The sequence below is a fragment of the Etheostoma spectabile genome, chromosome 16 (genome assembly GCF_008692095.1).
Source record: "Etheostoma spectabile isolate EspeVRDwgs_2016 chromosome 16, UIUC_Espe_1.0, whole genome shotgun sequence".
NCBI lineage: Eukaryota > Metazoa > Chordata > Actinopteri > Perciformes > Percidae > Etheostoma > Etheostoma spectabile.
In genome coordinates, this window is record NC_045748.1 from 15,159,790 (window position 1) to 15,179,886 (window position 20,097).

The 20,097-nt window shown below is 38.8% G+C and overlaps 1 protein-coding gene across 1 annotated transcript in view; it reads right to left on the bottom strand.

Annotated features, from left to right (window-relative positions):
• Positions 1–20,097, bottom strand: part of itga1 (integrin, alpha 1) — a 45,610-nt gene that overhangs the window by 7,936 nt on the left and 17,577 nt on the right. Inside the window, exons 2-15 of the mRNA XM_032540410.1 lie at positions 18,333–18,453; positions 14,954–15,063; positions 10,508–10,596; positions 9,147–9,261; positions 7,823–7,950; positions 6,931–7,079; positions 5,580–5,730; positions 4,991–5,165; positions 4,252–4,325; positions 2,812–2,959; positions 1,762–1,907; positions 1,301–1,444; positions 929–1,180; positions 486–616 (exon numbers count right to left, since the gene is read on the bottom strand). Coding sequence (XP_032396301.1) covers positions 486–616; positions 929–1,180; positions 1,301–1,444; positions 1,762–1,907; positions 2,812–2,959; positions 4,252–4,325; positions 4,991–5,165; positions 5,580–5,730; positions 6,931–7,079; positions 7,823–7,950; positions 9,147–9,261; positions 10,508–10,596; positions 14,954–15,063; positions 18,333–18,453 — 1,933 coding nt within the window. The remainder of the gene's footprint in view (positions 1–485; positions 617–928; positions 1,181–1,300; positions 1,445–1,761; positions 1,908–2,811; positions 2,960–4,251; positions 4,326–4,990; positions 5,166–5,579; positions 5,731–6,930; positions 7,080–7,822; positions 7,951–9,146; positions 9,262–10,507; positions 10,597–14,953; positions 15,064–18,332; positions 18,454–20,097) is intronic.

The window sequence follows — 20,097 nt, forward strand, 5'->3', positions numbered from 1 at the left end:
TGTGTGTGTGTGTGTGTGTGTGTGCGCGCTTATACAAGGAAGGACTTGGCCTCAGCGCTTTCTATCTAACTGTTTCTAAACCACAGTCAACAGTCCAGGAAGAACAGCAGCCTGCTGCCAAATCCTATTTAAACTCTAAGCCACTTGGGAGATGAAGTTTTCACACAGCTTAGCTGAGCCTCCGCCGGTAGAAACTGTGGGAGTAGGCCTGCCTGGGAAGTTAAATCATGGTGTGGGCTGATTCAAAACTTTGTGGGTTGAAGTCCAACAGCCAGGGGTTGTAACAGAGAGATCATTAGGAAGTTGTTGGTCTCAAGCCTACAAGCCCAGTGGGACACGCACAGCTGTCTAAACCCAAGTAAGACAATGCAAAACAGACATGTAAGATGAAGTCTCCCGGATACGGCCGCTGCTGCTGGTTATGATTCAGGTGGAATGTGTAGTTTAAAGGCTGAATGTTTATATGAGGATGGGCCATGTCTCACCAGAATAGGGAAGCACCTCCCAGACCTCCTATGGTTACATCAGTGATTCCATCTCCATTTAGATCCATGACTCCATGTATGGACTGCCCAAAGAATTTCACCTTCTCACTGTCCCCACCTGCAGGGATACGCTGAAGAGACACAGAATCAATGAGACCACATGAAAGAGACATTCTGGTTTAAAATGTTGCTATTGTGGCTCTATGGGTAATGCTAACTTTGCACTTGCCACCTCTGTTGTTTGTTTTCGAATAAACAGGACCTTTACATTTTTTTTTACACGCTGGTCTCAGAGTCTGACAGAAAGACACTTAAAGCCATAAGGGCCACAATCATGGGAAATATGCCAGAAAGAAATGTACCAGCATGTCCCTTTAATCTTGAAAAAAGTGATACAGATATTTTGGTATTAAGTGAGTGAGTGACACTGACACTGTTCTCACCTGTACAAATTTCTCTTTCAGTGATGTCTTCTCTCCATGATAGATGTAGACAGCCCCTCTGTGGTCGTTCTCAAACGGTGCACCGATCGCCACGTCATTAAACCCGTCAAGATTGAGATCTGATACTGCCGCGATGGCCGTACCAAACCGGGCACCACATGGTTCATTTTTATTACTGCAGCTGGCTGAGTCGGCAGTACAACAGGACTGATTGATTGGCTTCAATGTGAACTCGTGCTCAAACTGGCCGTCCTGGGACACGAGACAAAAATCACTGGGTGCACCTTCACAATCTGACACAAGCGCCTTTAATCAAAGACTAACACAAACGCACAAAAATACCTCATTTTCTTTTTAGTGATTCTTCTGTACCTGCTTGAGTTTGTAGACGTAGACTAGTCCCTGCTCGTTTCTTTCTGTGCCCATGTACATTGGAGCTCCGACCAAGAGGAGATCCGTGTAGGAATCACCATCTACGTCGACAGTCTGCAGGACGCTGCCAAAGTAGGAACCAAGCTGCAAAACACATCACATTACGGAAAACTTTGTGATAATTCCAAAAACAGAGCAACAAAACAGAAAACACATTTTTTTCTTACTATGTTTTGTCCAGTGTTATGTTTTACACCTCAGGGCCACCAAAGTTTTTCTAACCTTTGAGCCTCTCTCTGTGCTGCTTTAACAGTAATTTTCCCACAGGGATCAATGCAGTCTTATCTTATCTTGTCTTATCTTAAGTCCGATTGATGAGAGATTGATGAAAAACTGCCTTCCCTCCAACAACAAATTGAGAAATAGAGGCTAGCCCAGACACCAAACTGAAAAAAACTCACCTGTTCTCCTTTCAGTATCTGTGAAACGACAACGTTGTTCGTTTTATTCAGACGATAGATAACAACCCGGCCTGTGTGGTTGTACCGCGGTGCACCTGTGATGTACAGCACTCCATCAGGGGTGGATGCTGACTGGACATCATAGCCTGCAAAGACATGTGCATACACAAGCACATTCAATGCATAGATAAACAGGCATCATCAGAAATGTGTCTTACATTATATGCACTTAACGACATCATAGAAAAAACACAATCTCTTCGAAGGATATTGTTAAATGCTTCTTCAGCCAGCTGTTTACATCTCACTGTGTGGAGGAAACTATTAAAAAACACATACTGGAAACTGGCAAGAACACGCACAAACACACTCACTCTCTCACTCACAGACAGGCACACAAAGGCTACGTGTGCAAAATCTGCAGTCATGCCCTTAGATATGAACATGTGACAACAGCTGAGTTTACAGTACGCAAGCCTAGACCCACCAGTGCTCTTTCTAATGACATGTTGATTAAATAATTTGACATTAAGATGCTGTGGTTGCTCTATGAGCCATAAAAGGCAGCAGGACGGAGACAAAGGCCTGTGTATATTATTTATGTGACAAAGATTGGGAGGCATCTGCTGTCGCAATTATACAAATAACATATCTTTCTCCTCCTTACAACAGAAACTCTATATTTCTTCTGCAGCTGTAAAAATGTAACCTAATCTCTGAAATGATCTAGTTTCTCTCTCTCTCTCTCTCTCTCTCTCTCTCTCTCTGTCTCTCTCTCTCTCTGTTTAACACAACTCAAATAGAGTTGTTCATGCACACATAAAATCAGTATTCTCTCTGTATTTTATTCAGCTTTTCTCTTGGTGTATGTTTTTGTATATTTGGAGGGACACATGGGTGGGGCCAACCAAACAAACCCATAGATATACATATGCAGTCACGCACCATCTAAACATCCATGGTTCGTGTAGGAGCCCATCACTCAGAGTAAGAAACTGATTGAGAAAAAATATGTTTTCCGGGTCTTTAACACATTAAGAGTCAACTCACCGAGGTACCCAGCAAGCCTTTCGTACCCTGCCTCAGTCTCTGGGTCATAGAACTGGGTCTTCCCTGGAATGATTGTTTCTCCAGCAGCATGCATTATTACTGTCCCATTCCAGTCATACGCTCCCACTGCTCCCAGTAACACACCTTCCTACGAGAGAGAGATGAACAGAGATGATATCAGGAACAGTTGGATACTACATTAGAAAAATAAGTTTGTTTACTGCGATCCCAAAACAGTGGAGGAATTAGTACTCCGATCCTTAGTAGTCATTTACCACAATGTTAAAAACCTTTGTAGCTGGTTTAAATGGATATTATTTGAAATATTTTACATGTTTTTTTTTCTTTTCTGAAGCAATCTGTACAAAGTTATATTTTGTTTATTAAACATACATTTGTGTCTTCAATCTGAACCTGCAAAGTTACTAGTAAGTAGTAAAGCTGTCAAAGAAATGTAGGGAAGTAAAAAGTAATTTCATTCAAATCATTATGAATTAAAGAAGTAAACAAGTAATATAAAAAGAATCATCTTGGGGCCTGGGAAATTGCATTTTCAGATATTTTGACAGCTCAATCAATAATGTAAGAGTATAACCCGTTAAAAATATAGACACAAGTCAATGACCTGGATAAAATAAAATATAGTAGAATAGAAGACAAAGCAGAATTCTTTTTTTATGCCAATCAATCTTTTTTTTTGTTGGTCTACAGTAAACAGAATGATCTAATGGGAAGGGGAGGGGTAACACAGGACATGACATGCATCAATAGTCACAATAAACTGCGTCAAAGGACTCTTTCTGCTACTGGCCCTTAAAGCAAGGCCTCACTTGTTTAACATACAGTTGAAGAACTCAGTTTGGTTGTGTTAGGTTGAATGAGCCACTGCATCCTCCGAGACAGTGTACACAGTGATTGAGTAGGTGATAAACGTGAGTCAGGAGCAGGAAGAAAGGCGCAAGAAGTGAGTCTGCTTTTAAATACACATAGAAAATACCTACGTATTAACTCCAGAGGATGTTGTTCTTAAAGTAATGAACAAACATCTGATTCATTCAACCTCCCTTCATCAGTCTGACGTCTGCAGCAGTGTGAGGACAGAGATAGCCTGTGTCTGGGAACTTCTACTGACCGAGGTGAATCACCAAAGGGTTGAAGATGCACCAGAGATAACACACATAACACTGTGGCATTGTGTCTGCATGAGTTCATTAGTTGAGCTAACAGCCATGCCAATGTAAACACTTGCACGTCAGCACATAAAATAAACGCTCCCTTTTTAAATTAAACGCCTACAGACAATTAAACTTCACTGTGATCTAAAGATACCATGTACACTTCTTTCATTCGGTTTAGTTCAGTGATTTTACAGTAAGTCACTAACTGACTTATCTGGTATTTGTGTTTTCATCTGACATGAATAATTGGACTTAGACTTACTTTAGAAGTATGCGCACTAAAGCCAGCTTGGGACATCTCCATCTCGAAGGAGGAGGTGAAATTGCCAGTTGTAGCTGAGGAAGGAAAAAGTCATTTTAAACGTTCTATATAAAAATAAATAGCACATAATGTAATGAAATGTTGTTAGTATCCAATTGTAAAATTACTGATTTATTGTTTAATCAAGGAAGTAATTGTCCAGAAAATGAAACACTGACTTCTTATATATGAAGTTACTGAATATGTGACATTTTGGGGAATATCCTTATTCGCAACCCTTTCTTGCAGTGAGTGAGATAAAATAAAGATTGATACCACTCTCAAATGAGGACGGTAATTATGAAGCTTACTTTAATAAGAATGAAAAATGAAAAAATGACACAGAATCGTGCATCATGCTAGCTCCATACTTCACGTGCGGACAAGAGAGTGACATCATTCTTCTTAAAAAGAAATTCCAATACATTCAAAAGATGGTGTTTTATTTTTTTTCATGTGGTTTATAGCCGCAGATTAATTTCATTGTAACTTATGGAATTTTATTTTTATTTTTTTTAAATACATTGAATACATACAGTATACTGTATACATTCAATTGAATTGGTACTGACTTGCTAATCTAACTCTCGGCAAGAAAGTGAAATGGCGTATTTCCAAAAATAACAAAAAATCCTTTTATGAGTACTAAGTAAGGTGAACATGTAATGCAGGTATGTGTGTTTACAGAGACAATATTCACCTTCCAAGGCAAAAATCTTGCTTCCCAAAGCATCCACAATGGATAACAAGGCCACCTCATCTGACACGTTAAAGAAGTGGTCATGTAGTGGCTTACTGGAGATGGACTTAATCTCCTTGATAAACTTTTGCACGTCTTCTGCACTTTTGTTCTGACGATTGTAGTCTCCCAAAACCTGAAAAACAAATAAACAGTGTTAATAACATCAGGGCTTAAAAGGTATGACAGAATGACAGACTAGCTGATTCAAATGACGGTTAAACAATTAACTGTTCAGAAAAACTTCCTCTGGATTTATCTGATCTTTACCTTGATACATATTGTTATTTCACTAAATTATCCAATTCTAACTGATTTACTGGCTGGTTGACTGCAACAGTTCAACATGTTTAATACATTTCAAATGAAGTAAGTAAAAAGGCCTCATGACACTATAATGTCTGTTGCCTGCATAATCCAGTTACCCTTTTTGTGAATAAAAGGTTTATGGATTTATCGTTAACAGTAAACGCAAAACCTTCCTCAGAAGAAGATCAGAAAACACAACACGTACATGTTAACATAATCTGTGAAAACAGTTGGTACCTACAGCAATGCCAAACCTCTCGATGTCATCATCTTCACAGACTCCGATGACCTTGTCCAGATTATAGAAGTCATGTGACTCTCCGTCAGTAACTATCACCATAACTTTCTTCACCCCAGGTCGTGCACCACGCTCCGGCATGAAGGCCTCCTTCCTGATTTGTACAAAATGTTGAAAAAAGTCTAATGAAGACAACTTCTGGAACACCCGAAACAAGGCCCTAAATATAGCTTATTTTGGGGATTTTACTTTCATGAGACTGGTAAGAGGTCTTTTTTATTCTACTAATTCTTCTTCCTTGTCCAAAACTGGGGCCTGCATTATCCTCAATGCAACTTGACCACCGGCAGTTTGGTCAGAGATTTGGGTGTGTTATGCTAGTAGTGGCTAATGTAGCCTTGAACCTCAAGCCTTAAGTAGAGTTTATTTTCCAAAGACGCTTACAGAATTTGTAGTGCTCTCTCTGGAGCCACAAAAGGCTTTATGACATTTCTCACAAATGCAGTGGCACTCCCCAACACCTGTAAACAGACTTTGATATGCAAAATCAATGGAGTTCCTCTTTAAGCTCAGCTTTTGATTTAGGATTAAAGTTTTGAAAACATCCACTAAGCCTGACCAGATATATGTTGGACCAATCTGGGAACTTCTGCAGGATAGTTTAGGAGCAATCTGACCAATGACAGCATACTGGAAGATGTGTATCAATAGGAAGGCTTCAAATTGATGTCTAACTTAAGGACACAGACTGAGTCCCTTCTCCAGCCAACTGGAAATTACATGGGCCCATTCAAATGCCTAAACCCATAGACTGTAACCCATAGACCATTAAACCCATAGACTGTATAAAACAAGTTTACCCTCTGACGTCAAAAGACGCACTGGCATGTTTGACAAAAAGTCTTACTTAAAAAGCAATATCACAAAATGTAATTTTGATTTATTATTAGTATTTTATGACTAAAGTATGACTTTGGTAAACTCATGTCAAGCTCCGAAACGATTTGTACAACACATCATGAGTTAAGATTTGTTTTAAAAAGAGTTTTGAGGACTTTCAAAAAGCCAACATCAACGTTTGGGCTTTAGGGCCAAATTATCTCTTAACTCATTGCTCTAGAATGTGGGCTTCACAATACGGAAAGCTGGGTTTGTTCTGAACATTTTGGTATGAAACACATGGGGATCAGTTCAATGCAAATACCCTAAAAGGTTAATTTAAGAAGATATGTGACAATGTCCTTAGACCTCAGAGGGTTAAACCTTGCCAGACCATGATGCCTTAATCAAAAGCGCTGGGCCCAGCTCTGCCAGGCTCACCCACATGAGGGGGTTAGGGGTTAATGTTGAGTACCTGGCAGTATCGATGCCCAGAAAAGTCATGGTCTTGAAGCCGGTCTGCTGAGGAAGTTCATTAACAAAATCCAGAAGATTTTGCTGGTTATCAAACTGGCTCAGGTTGACACGGTGAGTCACAGTCTCACCATAGGACACTATCCCCACCTGGAAAACACACACACACACACACACACACACACACACACATTCTCATAAACATTATGCTACATTAAAAATTATTTTTCCTTTTCATTCCTCCTATGTTTGTCTCTTCTCTGCTTCCCCTTCCACAGTCTGCTGAGGATGTGGTTGGGTCTGGTGGGGTTGACATGACACAATGTTCTTTATACAGAAAGCAGAGGACTTCAGCAGCCATGGAAGATGTGACTTACAACCTCCAGGCTCCGGAGTGAGAAGACTTTCCAGTGTTTCCCTCTGGAAAACTCCACAAGCTCCAAGCCAGATCAATGCAACCATAATAAAAACTAACCACCCATTCGAGGAATGATCCAAGTGGACAGAAATAAACTCAAGGTATAACTTACTAAGGCAAAGGCGTAAAATACTTTAAAGACTAAAAAGGCTTCAGTTCATAAAATATGCTTTATGAAGGCCCTATTACAATGATTCTCATTGTTGGCACCATGTGGAAAATTCCATAATGGAGGCCACTTAAGTCATCAACTATAATATAATGTGAAAAATTGAGTTGGCAGAAAAGAGTGTATTTCTTCATTCATTCTTTTTCTGTCAGTCTAATATTACATAATCATTTTATCCATCCATGTTTGATTCCACAACCTGAGTGCACCCATTTGTTTAAGACAAAAAAATATTTTTTTTTCAATAGGAGATTCTTTTAAAACTTCTCAAAAAGAGTTTGTTAATGCTGAATTCATGCAACTGACCTGTGAGAGCTGAGGTCCAATATCAATTTTCTTGATGAAACGTAGCAGGAAATCGATGATACTGGTCCAGGGGTAGATACTGTTAGATCCATCCAGAACTATGACAATGTCCAACTCCTTTGCACACTCTGGAAAGACAGAACAGTTATTAATGTTATGGTAAGTTTGGTTTTGGATTTCTCCGCATGCAGTTACAGGAGATTGGCATTATCTTATTTTATGTTTTTTTATTTTCAAACTTTTACAAAAAGAGTCGTCTGATCTCACTAAAATTGCTAATTTCACTCCAAAGAAAGAAATTAGATGATGCAACACATTTGGTTCCCTCAGTGTTAATCTGTGCCCACAACAGATACACAGTAGCTTCCAATCAAAATGTAATAATGAAAAGCAGCAGTTCCCAACCTGGGGGTTGGAGGTTAAATCTTAGGGGGTTGCAAGATTATTAATAGAATAGGAAATTTTATGTAAAAAAGCTTTTTGTTGGTTTACCCTCATCTGTTTCCTTTTTATTTAATTATTGGGTGATTTTAGGTCTTTTAAAGGAATATATTTAATTATAAAAGCTCACTATTTCACATGTTATACCACTAATGTAGGACGAGGATATTATGAGAATAACAATGCAAGGTTAAGAAGTACAACATGCCACGTCTTTCACAATTTCAAAGTTGTATTTCCTTACTACTGATCCCATAGACATTTAGTTTGCCTAAAAGGGGCTAATTCCCCCATCATTATACTTACATGCAGAAACCTAAAACATTCAGTTAGGTTGCCTCATGAGTCATGAAAGCAAAAAAGTCACCAAATGCTCAATCTCTTATAATCTGTCAGTTCTTACTTTAATTCAGTATGTTTAAAACCTGGGACATGTAAATTCTTTTTTTTGCTGCACAATATGATCAGTCTGCATATGACTTTGTTTCTGTTAAAGGAATGGCAGAGAAAGTTATACTGGAAGAATCAGAGAAAGAAAAAACTGACTGTAGACTGTTTACTCTCCAGTTCTTTCTAGGCTGTTTCCTTCCTGGGAAACTGAGTGCAGGCCCAGTAAACTGTCTCCTAACTTGGGCATACAATGCGGCAGAAGAGCTGGGCTGGGCCGGTCTAGAGAGGGATGGGGGTCGCTGACAAGTTTACATTAAGAAGAATGCTCTAATCTCCCTCTTTGCTGAGGGAGGGGGAGTTTGATGTCAGGGTCTTGGGTGGTACTACTGTTAGGAATAGATTAGAATCTCTTATTCCTGACAGGCAATCCGTGCAGATGCCGTCACGTCTACAGTAAAAGTAAGTGTGTGACTTGTTTCATCAGCCTGCGTACCTTGCACGGCCGGTGCCACAGAGTTGAGAATCTGGAAGGAATCACTGACGTTCGCACAAACTCCTGAGATGTACTGCTGCTGGCCGCACATGTAGCCATACTGAGGACCACAGGCCTGTGGAGACAGGACACACACGTACAAACAAACTGTGACTCTAGTTGCTTGAGAAACTTACAGGCTGTGACTGGTTAGCTTACCACCAGTATGAGGTCATGGGTGAGAAGAGGTTCAGGACTACTGAGAACAGAAACCAAAAGGAAAGAACTACTCAAATTGAGGATTACGCAGAGACTATTAAAAACCCCATATATCAGACTGTACTTCTCCAGAGAGAAAAAGAGAAGAGGAAAAAGGAGAAAGTGAGCCTGCAAGGAAGTAGGGCTTTACAATTACTAACAATGACTGGAAAACTAAATAACATCTATTAATATTTCAGCTTTGTTTCCTTAGATTTCCCTGCATGCTCCACAACCACAGCGCTTTCCTCACTTTAGGAGGAATAATGGACTTGTACAAGAACATGACTAAGAGTCTATTGCCATGCTAGCAGCTCTGTGAGCCTGTACTTTAGCCCAGATATGCACACACACAATAACAATGCTAACATGTTATTTAGCAATAAACCCAAATTAAAAACTGAGGCTGATGGGATGCCATTAGAAAGAAATCAGATGATATAACCCATCTAGCCTTCAAAATAAAAGTCATAAAACAAGTATGCTACTACTTAATCCTGTTAGCTTTTCACTCAGTCTGGGACTTTTGATGTGCTCAAATTGCCAAGTTTTTCATGAACTCTGATGGGTGTTGAATTACAGCGTAAAAACACAGGCAAGAGAAACGTTAGCACTCATATTTACCACTTTAAGTGTTACAACTGGGTTAAAGGGTCGGCCCTTTAGTTACACTTGCAGCTGTGCAGGATCTGCCTCACAGTCCAACATTATATTTGCTTGGAGCAAATGTCAAGTTGTATAAATACATACTGTATGTATTGACGATTAGTCTATTTTGTCATTTTCACACCCTCCTAATCTCATAATCATGCACAAAGGAATTCATAGGAGTTCATAGCATAAGATGGAATTTGCGTCGCCACCTCCTACATACTACCACTGTACAGTATATACATTTCAGCACTTAAACAGTTGATTCCCAGACCCTACAGCCTCACTGAGAAACATGGGAGGGACAAGTTTACTGTTTCCATAGAGACCTAAGTTCTAAGGGCTAGTGAATATATACTTGCTGCCCAATTTCTTGCAGAAAACATGCAAAGTTCAGTCCTACTTTTGTGTGTGAAATATAGGATAGAGCACTTTCATACACTGTACACTATAAAGAGCATCTTCCCCCTTACCAGAAATCCTCCGTTGGGATTGGTCACCAGCGTGGTTCCCATGGTCATATTCTCCTTGACTTCATGTAAGTTGGGAACTGTTGTGTTTTCTAAAGAAAAATATGGATGAATAAACAGAGTGAGATAAACAGAGAGCAGCACAGAGGAAGAACAGCTGGACAAATTCTCCTTCTGTATTTTCCCAAAGGAAGAGAGCGGCCTCACCCTCCTGCCTAACTTCCGTCTACCCCCTGAAGATGTAATAGCCACTGGCATGTGGTTAAATTTAGCATTTCTGTTTGATTACTTTACCTCCGTGTTTGGCTTATGTCAATTAATAAAAAATGCAGCGCACAAAACAAAATGTTTTGTTGACAAACATCCAAGTTTTGGTGAAGAAGAAATAGAAGATTAAAATCATTGCGCAATCATAACATGTGGTTAAAATTAGCATGTTATGACAAACGCTTCAACTTGTTAATGCTTTGGATATGCTTTACTTTTTATTTCACATTTTCAAACTCATTCACATGTCAATTCCATTTTGAATCAAGCTCTTTTACAATCCCCATCAGGATATTTGGATATTTAACCATTTCTGATTTTTATAAGCAGTGGTGGAAGAAGTATTCAGATCTTTTAGTGTTACACTTGGCAGAAACTGTTGCACTCAAATGCAGAGATGAGATGGCAGTTGAAGAGCTTCAATATTTATTAAATTAAGGTACATGCAACATTAGCCAAAAAAGAAGAAGAAAAGGAACCACAGGAATAAACACAAAACAGGCAGGACAGAAAACACAAGACAGGAAATAAAACCAGACAAGAAAAGACAAAACTAGACAGGAGACAGAAACTCAAAACCAGAAACTCAAAACCACGACATTTAGTTAAGTAAAAGCACTAATACCACATTCAAAAATTACTCTGTTACAAGACAAAATCCTGCATTGAAAATGTTACTTAAGTAAAAGTATGTAAGTATAATCAGGAAAATGTCCTTAAAGTATTAAAACAATCACATTTTAGAAACTGGAAACGATCCAAACAGTTAATCAACTAAATCTGCTAATCATTTCAGCTTGTCTTGTAGGCTTGTATATTGTTGGGTAGTTTAATTTATAATACAACATCAGATTTTATAAACTAAATGTGTTTTTTGTGCCAACATTTTAATTTGTAAAGGAACTAGTAACTAAAGCTGCCAGAATAATGTAGTGGAGTAAAAAGCACAACATTTAGAAGTAGAGAGTGGCAGACTCAAGGAAAGTACAAGTACCTCGAGTTTGTACTTAAGTACAGTACTTAAGTAAATGTACGTAGTTACATTCCACCACTGCTCATTAGCAGGCAGGCAGGCATGAACTCTCATTGGAAATGACATGCAACAAAACTTTTAGTTAATTGTTAATAGTGTGGCGTAATGACCTTTAATGACTCATGTTGAGCCCTATTCTTCATCTCTGTGTGAATACAGACTCCTGTTCTCTCCTTGTATCCCTCATCTATTTCCTGTCTTCATGCTAACAAAAGAATACTAAACAAGAGAAAACAGTATTAAACGTTATTTTTATTACTCTAACACGTGTTTTGGCATGTCTCGTCCCTGTGTCAAATTTTTGTTTTTAGTTTGTTTCATGTTTCATTTCATGTTTTATTTTGAAACTACCATCTCGTCTCATTTCAGGACCCTTGTATTCCTGGTCTTAGTTCTCCTTCCCGCCTGTCTGATAACCTGCCCTTGCCCCTATGCGTTGCACCTGTGTCTCTTTGTCTCCCCCGTCTTGTGTATTTAAGCTCAGTATTTTCCTTTACTCCTCGTCTGTTTTCCTAGTGTGCAGCCCCCGAGCGTTCTTTTCCCTGTTTCCTGTTCACCTGAGTACCTGCTTCCCTTGGATTTTTGACCATTGCCTGTTTTTTAGATTCCTTTTGCCTGTCGTTTCTCGGACACTGCTGCCTGAAAGTTTTATTACTGTGCTAACAAAACCATTGTACTTTATTGACATGAGTTGTGAATTTGTGGGTTTCCTGGTGTGCATGATATATCTTTTAGATGCACATTAAACATCCTTAAACTTTGATGTGAACATAGGGTGGTTTGTAAAGTAACATTTCCTTTTTTTAACTACTGTGTCTGATACAATGAGTGACATGGACTAAGATCTTGCACCTCATGATTTGTCCACGTGGGACTGAAAGCAGCTTTGTGGAGCTGCAGAGAAGAATACATACTTTGTCCTCAGTGAACTGTGAACCCCAGATAGCTATCAGAACAAATCAGACTCATCACACAATCCTTCTTGGTCTGAAATGACCTCTTGACAATCAAAGAAAGCTGCAGGTCAAATGCTATCGTGGCTTTTGCTAAAATATATCACCATTATAACCAGTGATTTTTCTTTAGGTGCTGGCTATGAATTGCCAGCGGCGCAAAGTGACTAATACATGTACTCAGATTTTTAAAGGTCCTTGTGTTTTCTAAATATTTTCCATTTTCTGCTACTTTATACTACATTACTTCAGTACTGAGGGAAATGTTGCACTTTTTACTTCGCTACATTCATTAATTACTTAATTATCTTTGCCGATTCAGATAATTACATAAAATATAATCAACAAATAAATGACGATGTATTATTACAGGTTAAGATGATATGAGACATTATTGATCCCTGGGGGGAATTCACAAGCCATCCAACAGGATTTAAATTAATCATATTAGCTCCACCTTTACAAGCTGTAATACTAAAGTGGTGATCACATCAATGCATCAATACTTATAATCTATTATTAATGTGCAATATTCTTAAATTTAAACCATTAAACCACTTGGGCATAAAGAGTAATTTTACTCTTGGTACTTATTTTATAAGTACTTATTTTATAAGTACCAAGGTAGTATATTGGTAGTATATTTTTATGCTAATACTTTTGTCCTTTTTACTTGATGACTGCAGGGCGTTTACTTGGCTTTGCTACTTTTAATTAGGACAGTATAGACAAACAAAATGTAAATGCAGCATTTAAGTTACATACAAACTACTACAGCTTAAAAATATTGTTTTGTGTGTTTTATATTTTTATCTGATATTTCACAATTCTAAGATCAGTATATTAAGAAGTCATCACTGTTGAGTAGTTCTGCAGCCTGAAAGACTGCAGCCTGAATTTGCAATAGTATTCAGCCAACAGTTTACATTTATTCTTTGCCAAATGGGTTAAATTTTCCAAACAGAATGTGAACATATTAGTTTAGCAGACATCTCGACAAATGACAGCTGTTGGGAGTCTCTTGCCATTATTTCATAACACATAATTGCCCTGGCATAACCCCCTTTCAATTTTATTGGTCGGATGGAACCGTAATTAAGAATAACAACACGAAAACCACACACATTTCTTTGCTCATTTTGGCTTGGCATATCTCTCTCCTGTGCTGAAATAATGCAAACCTAGTTATGGAGACAGACTAGGGCGTTGTCAGTGGGCATAGACTGAAATGACTCTGCAGGGATCAGACTTGCATGTGACTAACAAGCCCTTTTCTCCAGTGACACATCAACATGATGAACCCTTCCTGCTGGGCTGTCTTTGTCCAAGGTAAAAACCAAGTTTTTAAAAACTAGTTTCACTTTAAATTAAAAAAAAGCACCGTTGTAGGTGCCGTCATGGAAAGCACTCCCAGCGATTCCCAGTGGAACTGGACTTTTGAGATTTAGACCTTGCCTGCATAATTCATCCAAAATAAAACAGCAAACACTGCACTCTCCTCTAGCGAGTGAAGGAGTATCATTTCCAGCCCCAAATGTAAATAATCAGCACTTAAAACCAACAATTTGACATAAGGAGGAGAACGCTAACTCCTGATAATTCTAAGGCGTGTACAGCTGTGTTGAAAAGTAATAAATGCTGAGCTGAGAGTTGGTGTGCAGATCTACTGTACACACTAGTCCTCCGGTGTTGACACACAGGGTTTGCAGGCTGCTGACCGGGAGCTAATTTGTGTTTATCTGTTTAATTAAGATATAATTGGAAGGATGAAACATTAAAACCTTGTTTATTTACTGTCTTCCTGCTCTAATGGGCCTCACTTCCTCCCCACAAGACCCATTCCAACAAGCAGTAGACTTAAACACACAAAATTACAATTACACACAATATAGTCACAGAATCTCCCAATTATGTTCTCGGTCAAGGCCTAAGGGGATGTCCTCAAATGTCTTCTTTGGTCCAACCAACATTCCAAAACCCAAAGATATTAAATTTACGAAAATAAAACTGAAAAAAGCAACAAATTCATCACATTTGAGAAGCTTGAGACAGAAAACGTTTGACATTTTGATCTATTCATTAATCAATTGGCTATTTGTTTCAGCACACACACACACACACACACAGACACACACACACACACACACACACACACACACACACACACACACACACACACACAAAGAATATTCTTACTAGGCAACTCCAGTTTGACACATGTGTTGTCCCCCCTCCCCACAGGACACTTGTAGACGTCTCCTGTCCGTTTAGCTGGCTGGCCCGACAGTGGCGATCCAATCAAAACCCTGAATAAATAAAGAACAGTTGGGATTGGTTGGTTAGAAATCCTGCCAACAACCACACACCAGCATCACACTTTTTACAATTGCGATTACAACCACAATTCAAATGTTATTGCAGAAATTACGCGTTGGCCGGGTGGAAGCGATGACTCTAGATTTGCCTTAATTATACTTACATAGTTAAATGAAACATTAACAGCAGGTTACGATTGTCTGATAAAGCTGTTATAGTTTATTATAATTGGCTAATCTGTAGCATCATATTATTATATGATCACCCTGAAATTATGGTATGAAACTGAAATAGCTTAATTAAACAAAAAACATTATTCACCTCATTACATACTAATGCATGATATGTTGCAGATGTTTGCAGGTTTGTGCAGTGGAATTGTACATTGCACAGTGTGTGTGGGTATCTGGTCTGTACTAATCATGTTTGTACAGTATGTACAACTGCATGCCTGCCTGTGTTATATGCACATGTTGATGTGTGAGTTTCATAACATTGTGTCGCTCTATCAGTAAACTAAAAAGAGTCGGTCATCTGTCTTCCTCTGAACACTCAGGCTTATTAACATTCCTGAACTCTAATGGGCCCTGGTCATCTAAAGCGAGACACAAAGTGGAACAACACACTCTCTGCTCGGTCCACAGTTAGCTGTCTGTGAGAAACACCACAACGTTATTGACTCATTTATGATGGATACTCAACAGGAGGAAACACTTATTGTTTAATATGTTTGAATCAATGACTACAGATTGTTTCTCAGATTTGTCAGTTTAATGTTTTTCCTGCTCAAGAAAGTCATATTATCTTATTTAAATCTTCTGTTTCTCATCCAAGCTAAATAACCATGTCAGGCATAATTTTCATCAGCTTATTAAACTTGTTTCATTGTTAATGGTCTTGATTTTTTTTAACCAAACAAGCAGTTTGGCTCTATGGATAGCAATTTTGGTTGGTCGGTCCACCACATTAGTCCAGACTGAAGTATCTCAACAAATATTTGATGGATTGGCATAAAGTTTTGTGCAGACATTCATGGTGCCCAGAGGATTAACCCTAAAGACTTGCAATATTTTTAATCTAGCAACAACATCAGGTCAAAATCTAACTGGTCCAATACTTGAAGGTCTTGAGTTTCTTAAATTTTGTTGCTTACATACATCAAATACGTTTCACTAGATTTAAAGAAATAGTTCAAGATTTTGGAAAAAAAATGCCTTGCCAAGAGTTAGAAAAGAAGATTGATGCTATGTTCATATCTGTCTCTTATATGCAGGCTAACCGTCTTTTGACTGTGGCTTCATATTTAACAGACAGATAGGAGAGTGCTATCAATCATCTCATGTAACTCTTCCCAAAAAAGGAAAGAAAGCAACTATCTATCTGTCAAACTTTAAGTCTTGAAGTGAAAGGAAAGAAATAGATCTCATCAAAAGTGATTTCTTCTTACCTCATTGGCATATTTTGTTAGTTTGATATGACTTTTCTAAATAAACAAGCAACAATGTTCTTGTTTGCATGCTAACATTTGCTAATTAGCACTAATTTGTTTGTAGAAAGAGATCTTTTGGCAGCATAGTTAGTTGACTTGTGAGAAAAGTTACTGTATTAGAAACTAGAGCGGAGTAAATGTTCTCTATTGTATCAAGACTATCTCTCCACTGTTACATATTCCATATGTCTGGGTGGAGAGATAGTCTCTTCACTCAGAGAACCAAGGTTGCAACGTAACCGAGCGTTCTCTGTGCAGCTGATTCAGCTTTCAGCACTGCGGAGGGGCACTGAAGAGCTTAAGGGTGGGGGTCTGGAGGAGACATCTGAGACTAATCAATCACCTCCCAGTTGTGGCAATTTGTATCTTACATCACCTCAGGACTGCCAAATTTCTCCTCCATGATATTCTCCCACATGGATGCACTGAGGGCTACATAACATCTCTACTTGTTTTGGCCCTCCTCCTCATTTCCTTAAAACTTTATACAGCGTGTTTTCACTCTTTACTTTCTTTCTTTCATCTGTTCTCGTCCACTCCTCAGATCTCTGCCTGCCCATGTTGTTTCTCAGGTTCAACTTTTTAAATCAGGCCCTTATCTGTTGGACTTCTTTGGCTAACACTTTGCTATGAACTGCAACAAAATAGTGCTATCTGGAGATGCAAAAGACCTAATGTGTTTTCAGGGAACAGTGTGAAAGTCCAGTCACAGCTGGCTCCACTGATTAGCGGTGAATGAATCATGTAACTGATCTCATATGAGCTTGATAAGATCATTACTGGAAAAACAGCATCAGGTACAGCTATGCGTGAACGAATCAGCAGTGGTGTTTCAACAGGTTGGAGAGAAGCAACCTGGGAAATAAAGACTGGAGTAACTGAAGGAGAGATGTAGAGACACGGAGCCATTAACCACACTCTAAAAGCATTTAACATGGTTTTTAAAAATGGGCTCCCAGACAGTTTAGCAAGGAGCCACAGATGCTTGGTTTCGGTGTATTTACAGGCTTGGCCTGTGGATACTCTGGTGGGCTGTTTACGGTTAACAGCAAGAGTAGTAAAGGCAAGGAGCCTCATTACAGCAGCAGCTGGTGCACTCTCATTCACTTAGTTTTACAGGTAATTGAAGGTTTTCACTTTTGTTATTTTGAGGATTTCAATTAAACTGAACTCTGTAAAATAAAATGTTCTTAAGCGGGAACCTTTTTGGCTCGGTCTCTCTTAAACAATGCTTAGCAGATTTTCCTTAAACGAATTGTGAGGACCACCAGAGCAGAGGTACGGGTTTATGAAGCAACATAAAAGATCACTTCATCTGCACCTTGTAGTCAAGTTTACGGCCAAATGTAATGTAAATTTTAACCAAATAAGGAAATGATTAATCATCCACTACCATTATGCAAATATTAGGAGTTGGGGGCTAATTCTCCAGTTAGCTGCCATCAAACCATTGCTGAAGAAGAGTGTGCAACGTGATGACGTAATTCAAACCTTGAACTATGGAAACAATTTTGAAATTGTGGTAGTCACATACCAATGACAAGGGTAAGTGAGAGTCTTATACCGTTGCACTTTGTCGAAGTTTGCTTCTATTGACAAAACTTATTTTGAATTTCTAACATAATTTTTCTTTTTTTAATTGCAAATTGAAATGCACATAAACACTGGTGGATGAAAATGAACTTTGTGTCTCCAAACATCAAGTTGCATCTGTAACATGAGGTGGAAATGGTGTAGCGGTGAAAGATGATACATGTTGATGAAACTCACCATTTCCCTTCACTGTTTTCAAACTGCTGGACAGTGTAGCCAAACATGTCTTCCAGTGGACCGCTGAACGACAAACTATTTTTCTGGTCCACGTTGAACGACAGCACACATGGCAACAGCACTGCAAGGACATAAGCAAATAAAAGGTTATACAGAGTGCCAGAGACTGTTACTAAGCAGAATAAAGTTAGCGAGAACTGCTTGACTGTACTGCTCTCCAGGGATTAATAAATAAATAATCCAGTCCTAAAATAAGAGACTTGTGAGTTCATTTTCTCACATAAGAAAGCCATGTTATTGATTTGAAGGTCGGCATAGACAAACATTCTTAATAAATATTCATAAACATTTAAGATGCAACCCGGAAATGAAAAATGAACAGATCTAGTAATAGATAACTCAATAAATAGACATTTGGAAAATTTAGTCACAATATTTATTTAATTTTAATGATTTCAAAAATATAGAGAGATGGTATACCAATATGAGGCATGAACTGTGTGAACCATATCACACACAGACAGAGTCATTTTGGAGGACACTGGAGGAATTTCAAACATGAATGTGAAGTACTATGGTCAGAGTCCAGTCTGACCTCCAAGACAATGGCTTCTTCTCTGCACTCTGGACAGTCTACGTCCGTCTGTTACGGAGCTGAGTATATATCACAGAGGCTCGATATAAATCTATCCATGTCTCATTGTGCATGTGCTACAATGAGACTCTTTATGTCAACAGTCATAGGGAATTCCTCCAGTATAATTTATTCAATTCCCATAGTTGTGAGGGAGTGCAGCACAGGACCAAACGAAGAGTGGGATTAAAAAAAGAACATGCAGACACAGACCACATACATGGAGACACAAATAAAAAGCAGCTATTTGTTTGATGATCATGCTTTGTAGCTAATGTGTCTGACCCAAAGGCAATAGAGAGCGGCCATATGGAGTCTGGATTGTGCCACCAAAGTAATTATAGTCCTTTTAGCCACGCTAGTGGTGCAGCTCAAGGTTGCTGTTGTTCAGTCCGTCTTTGGTCCAGTCTGAAATATCTCAACAACTATTGGATGGATTGCTTTAACATTTTGTGCAGACATTAACATTCCCCTTGTGATGAAATTTAATAACTTTGGTGATCCCCTAACTTTTCATCAAGTTGCACCTTCATCAAGTCAAATTATCAATTTGTGTTTTAGGCCTGCTTTGGTTTATGACCAAATAATTGCAAAACTAACATTGACATTCTCATCAACCTCACATTGTGTGGTGTAGTCTCCTGTCTCATGTTGACAGGACATGCTTGGTAGACAGATAGGGAGAGCAATACAAACAAGGATCAGTATATGTATGTAGGCCATAACTCAAGGAGGCCTAGACGCATGAATTGCATGCAATCAGGTCTGTTAACAGCCCCTCTCACAGCTTTCTTATAAACAGAGTTCTCACATGTAAAAACATAAAGCTGCCAGTCATCATCCAGTCATGTTTAGATGTTGATCCCATATATCATAAAAGATTATGCCTTCTTACATTACCCTCTGGTAAAGAGAGATAGACAAAGACACAGAGAACCAGACCTGCAAAGTCATATACTGGAATTCCAGCCAAGAAATATAATCCCCCCTGTTTCTCCCTTGCTCATTTCTGTACTTCCTCTGTTGCCCCTCTCCAACTCTCAGAGAAGCTCCATTTCCTGTTCCTATTAACCTGATTATAGACATTCCCTCAAATCCACAGGTGCACACACACACACACACACACACACA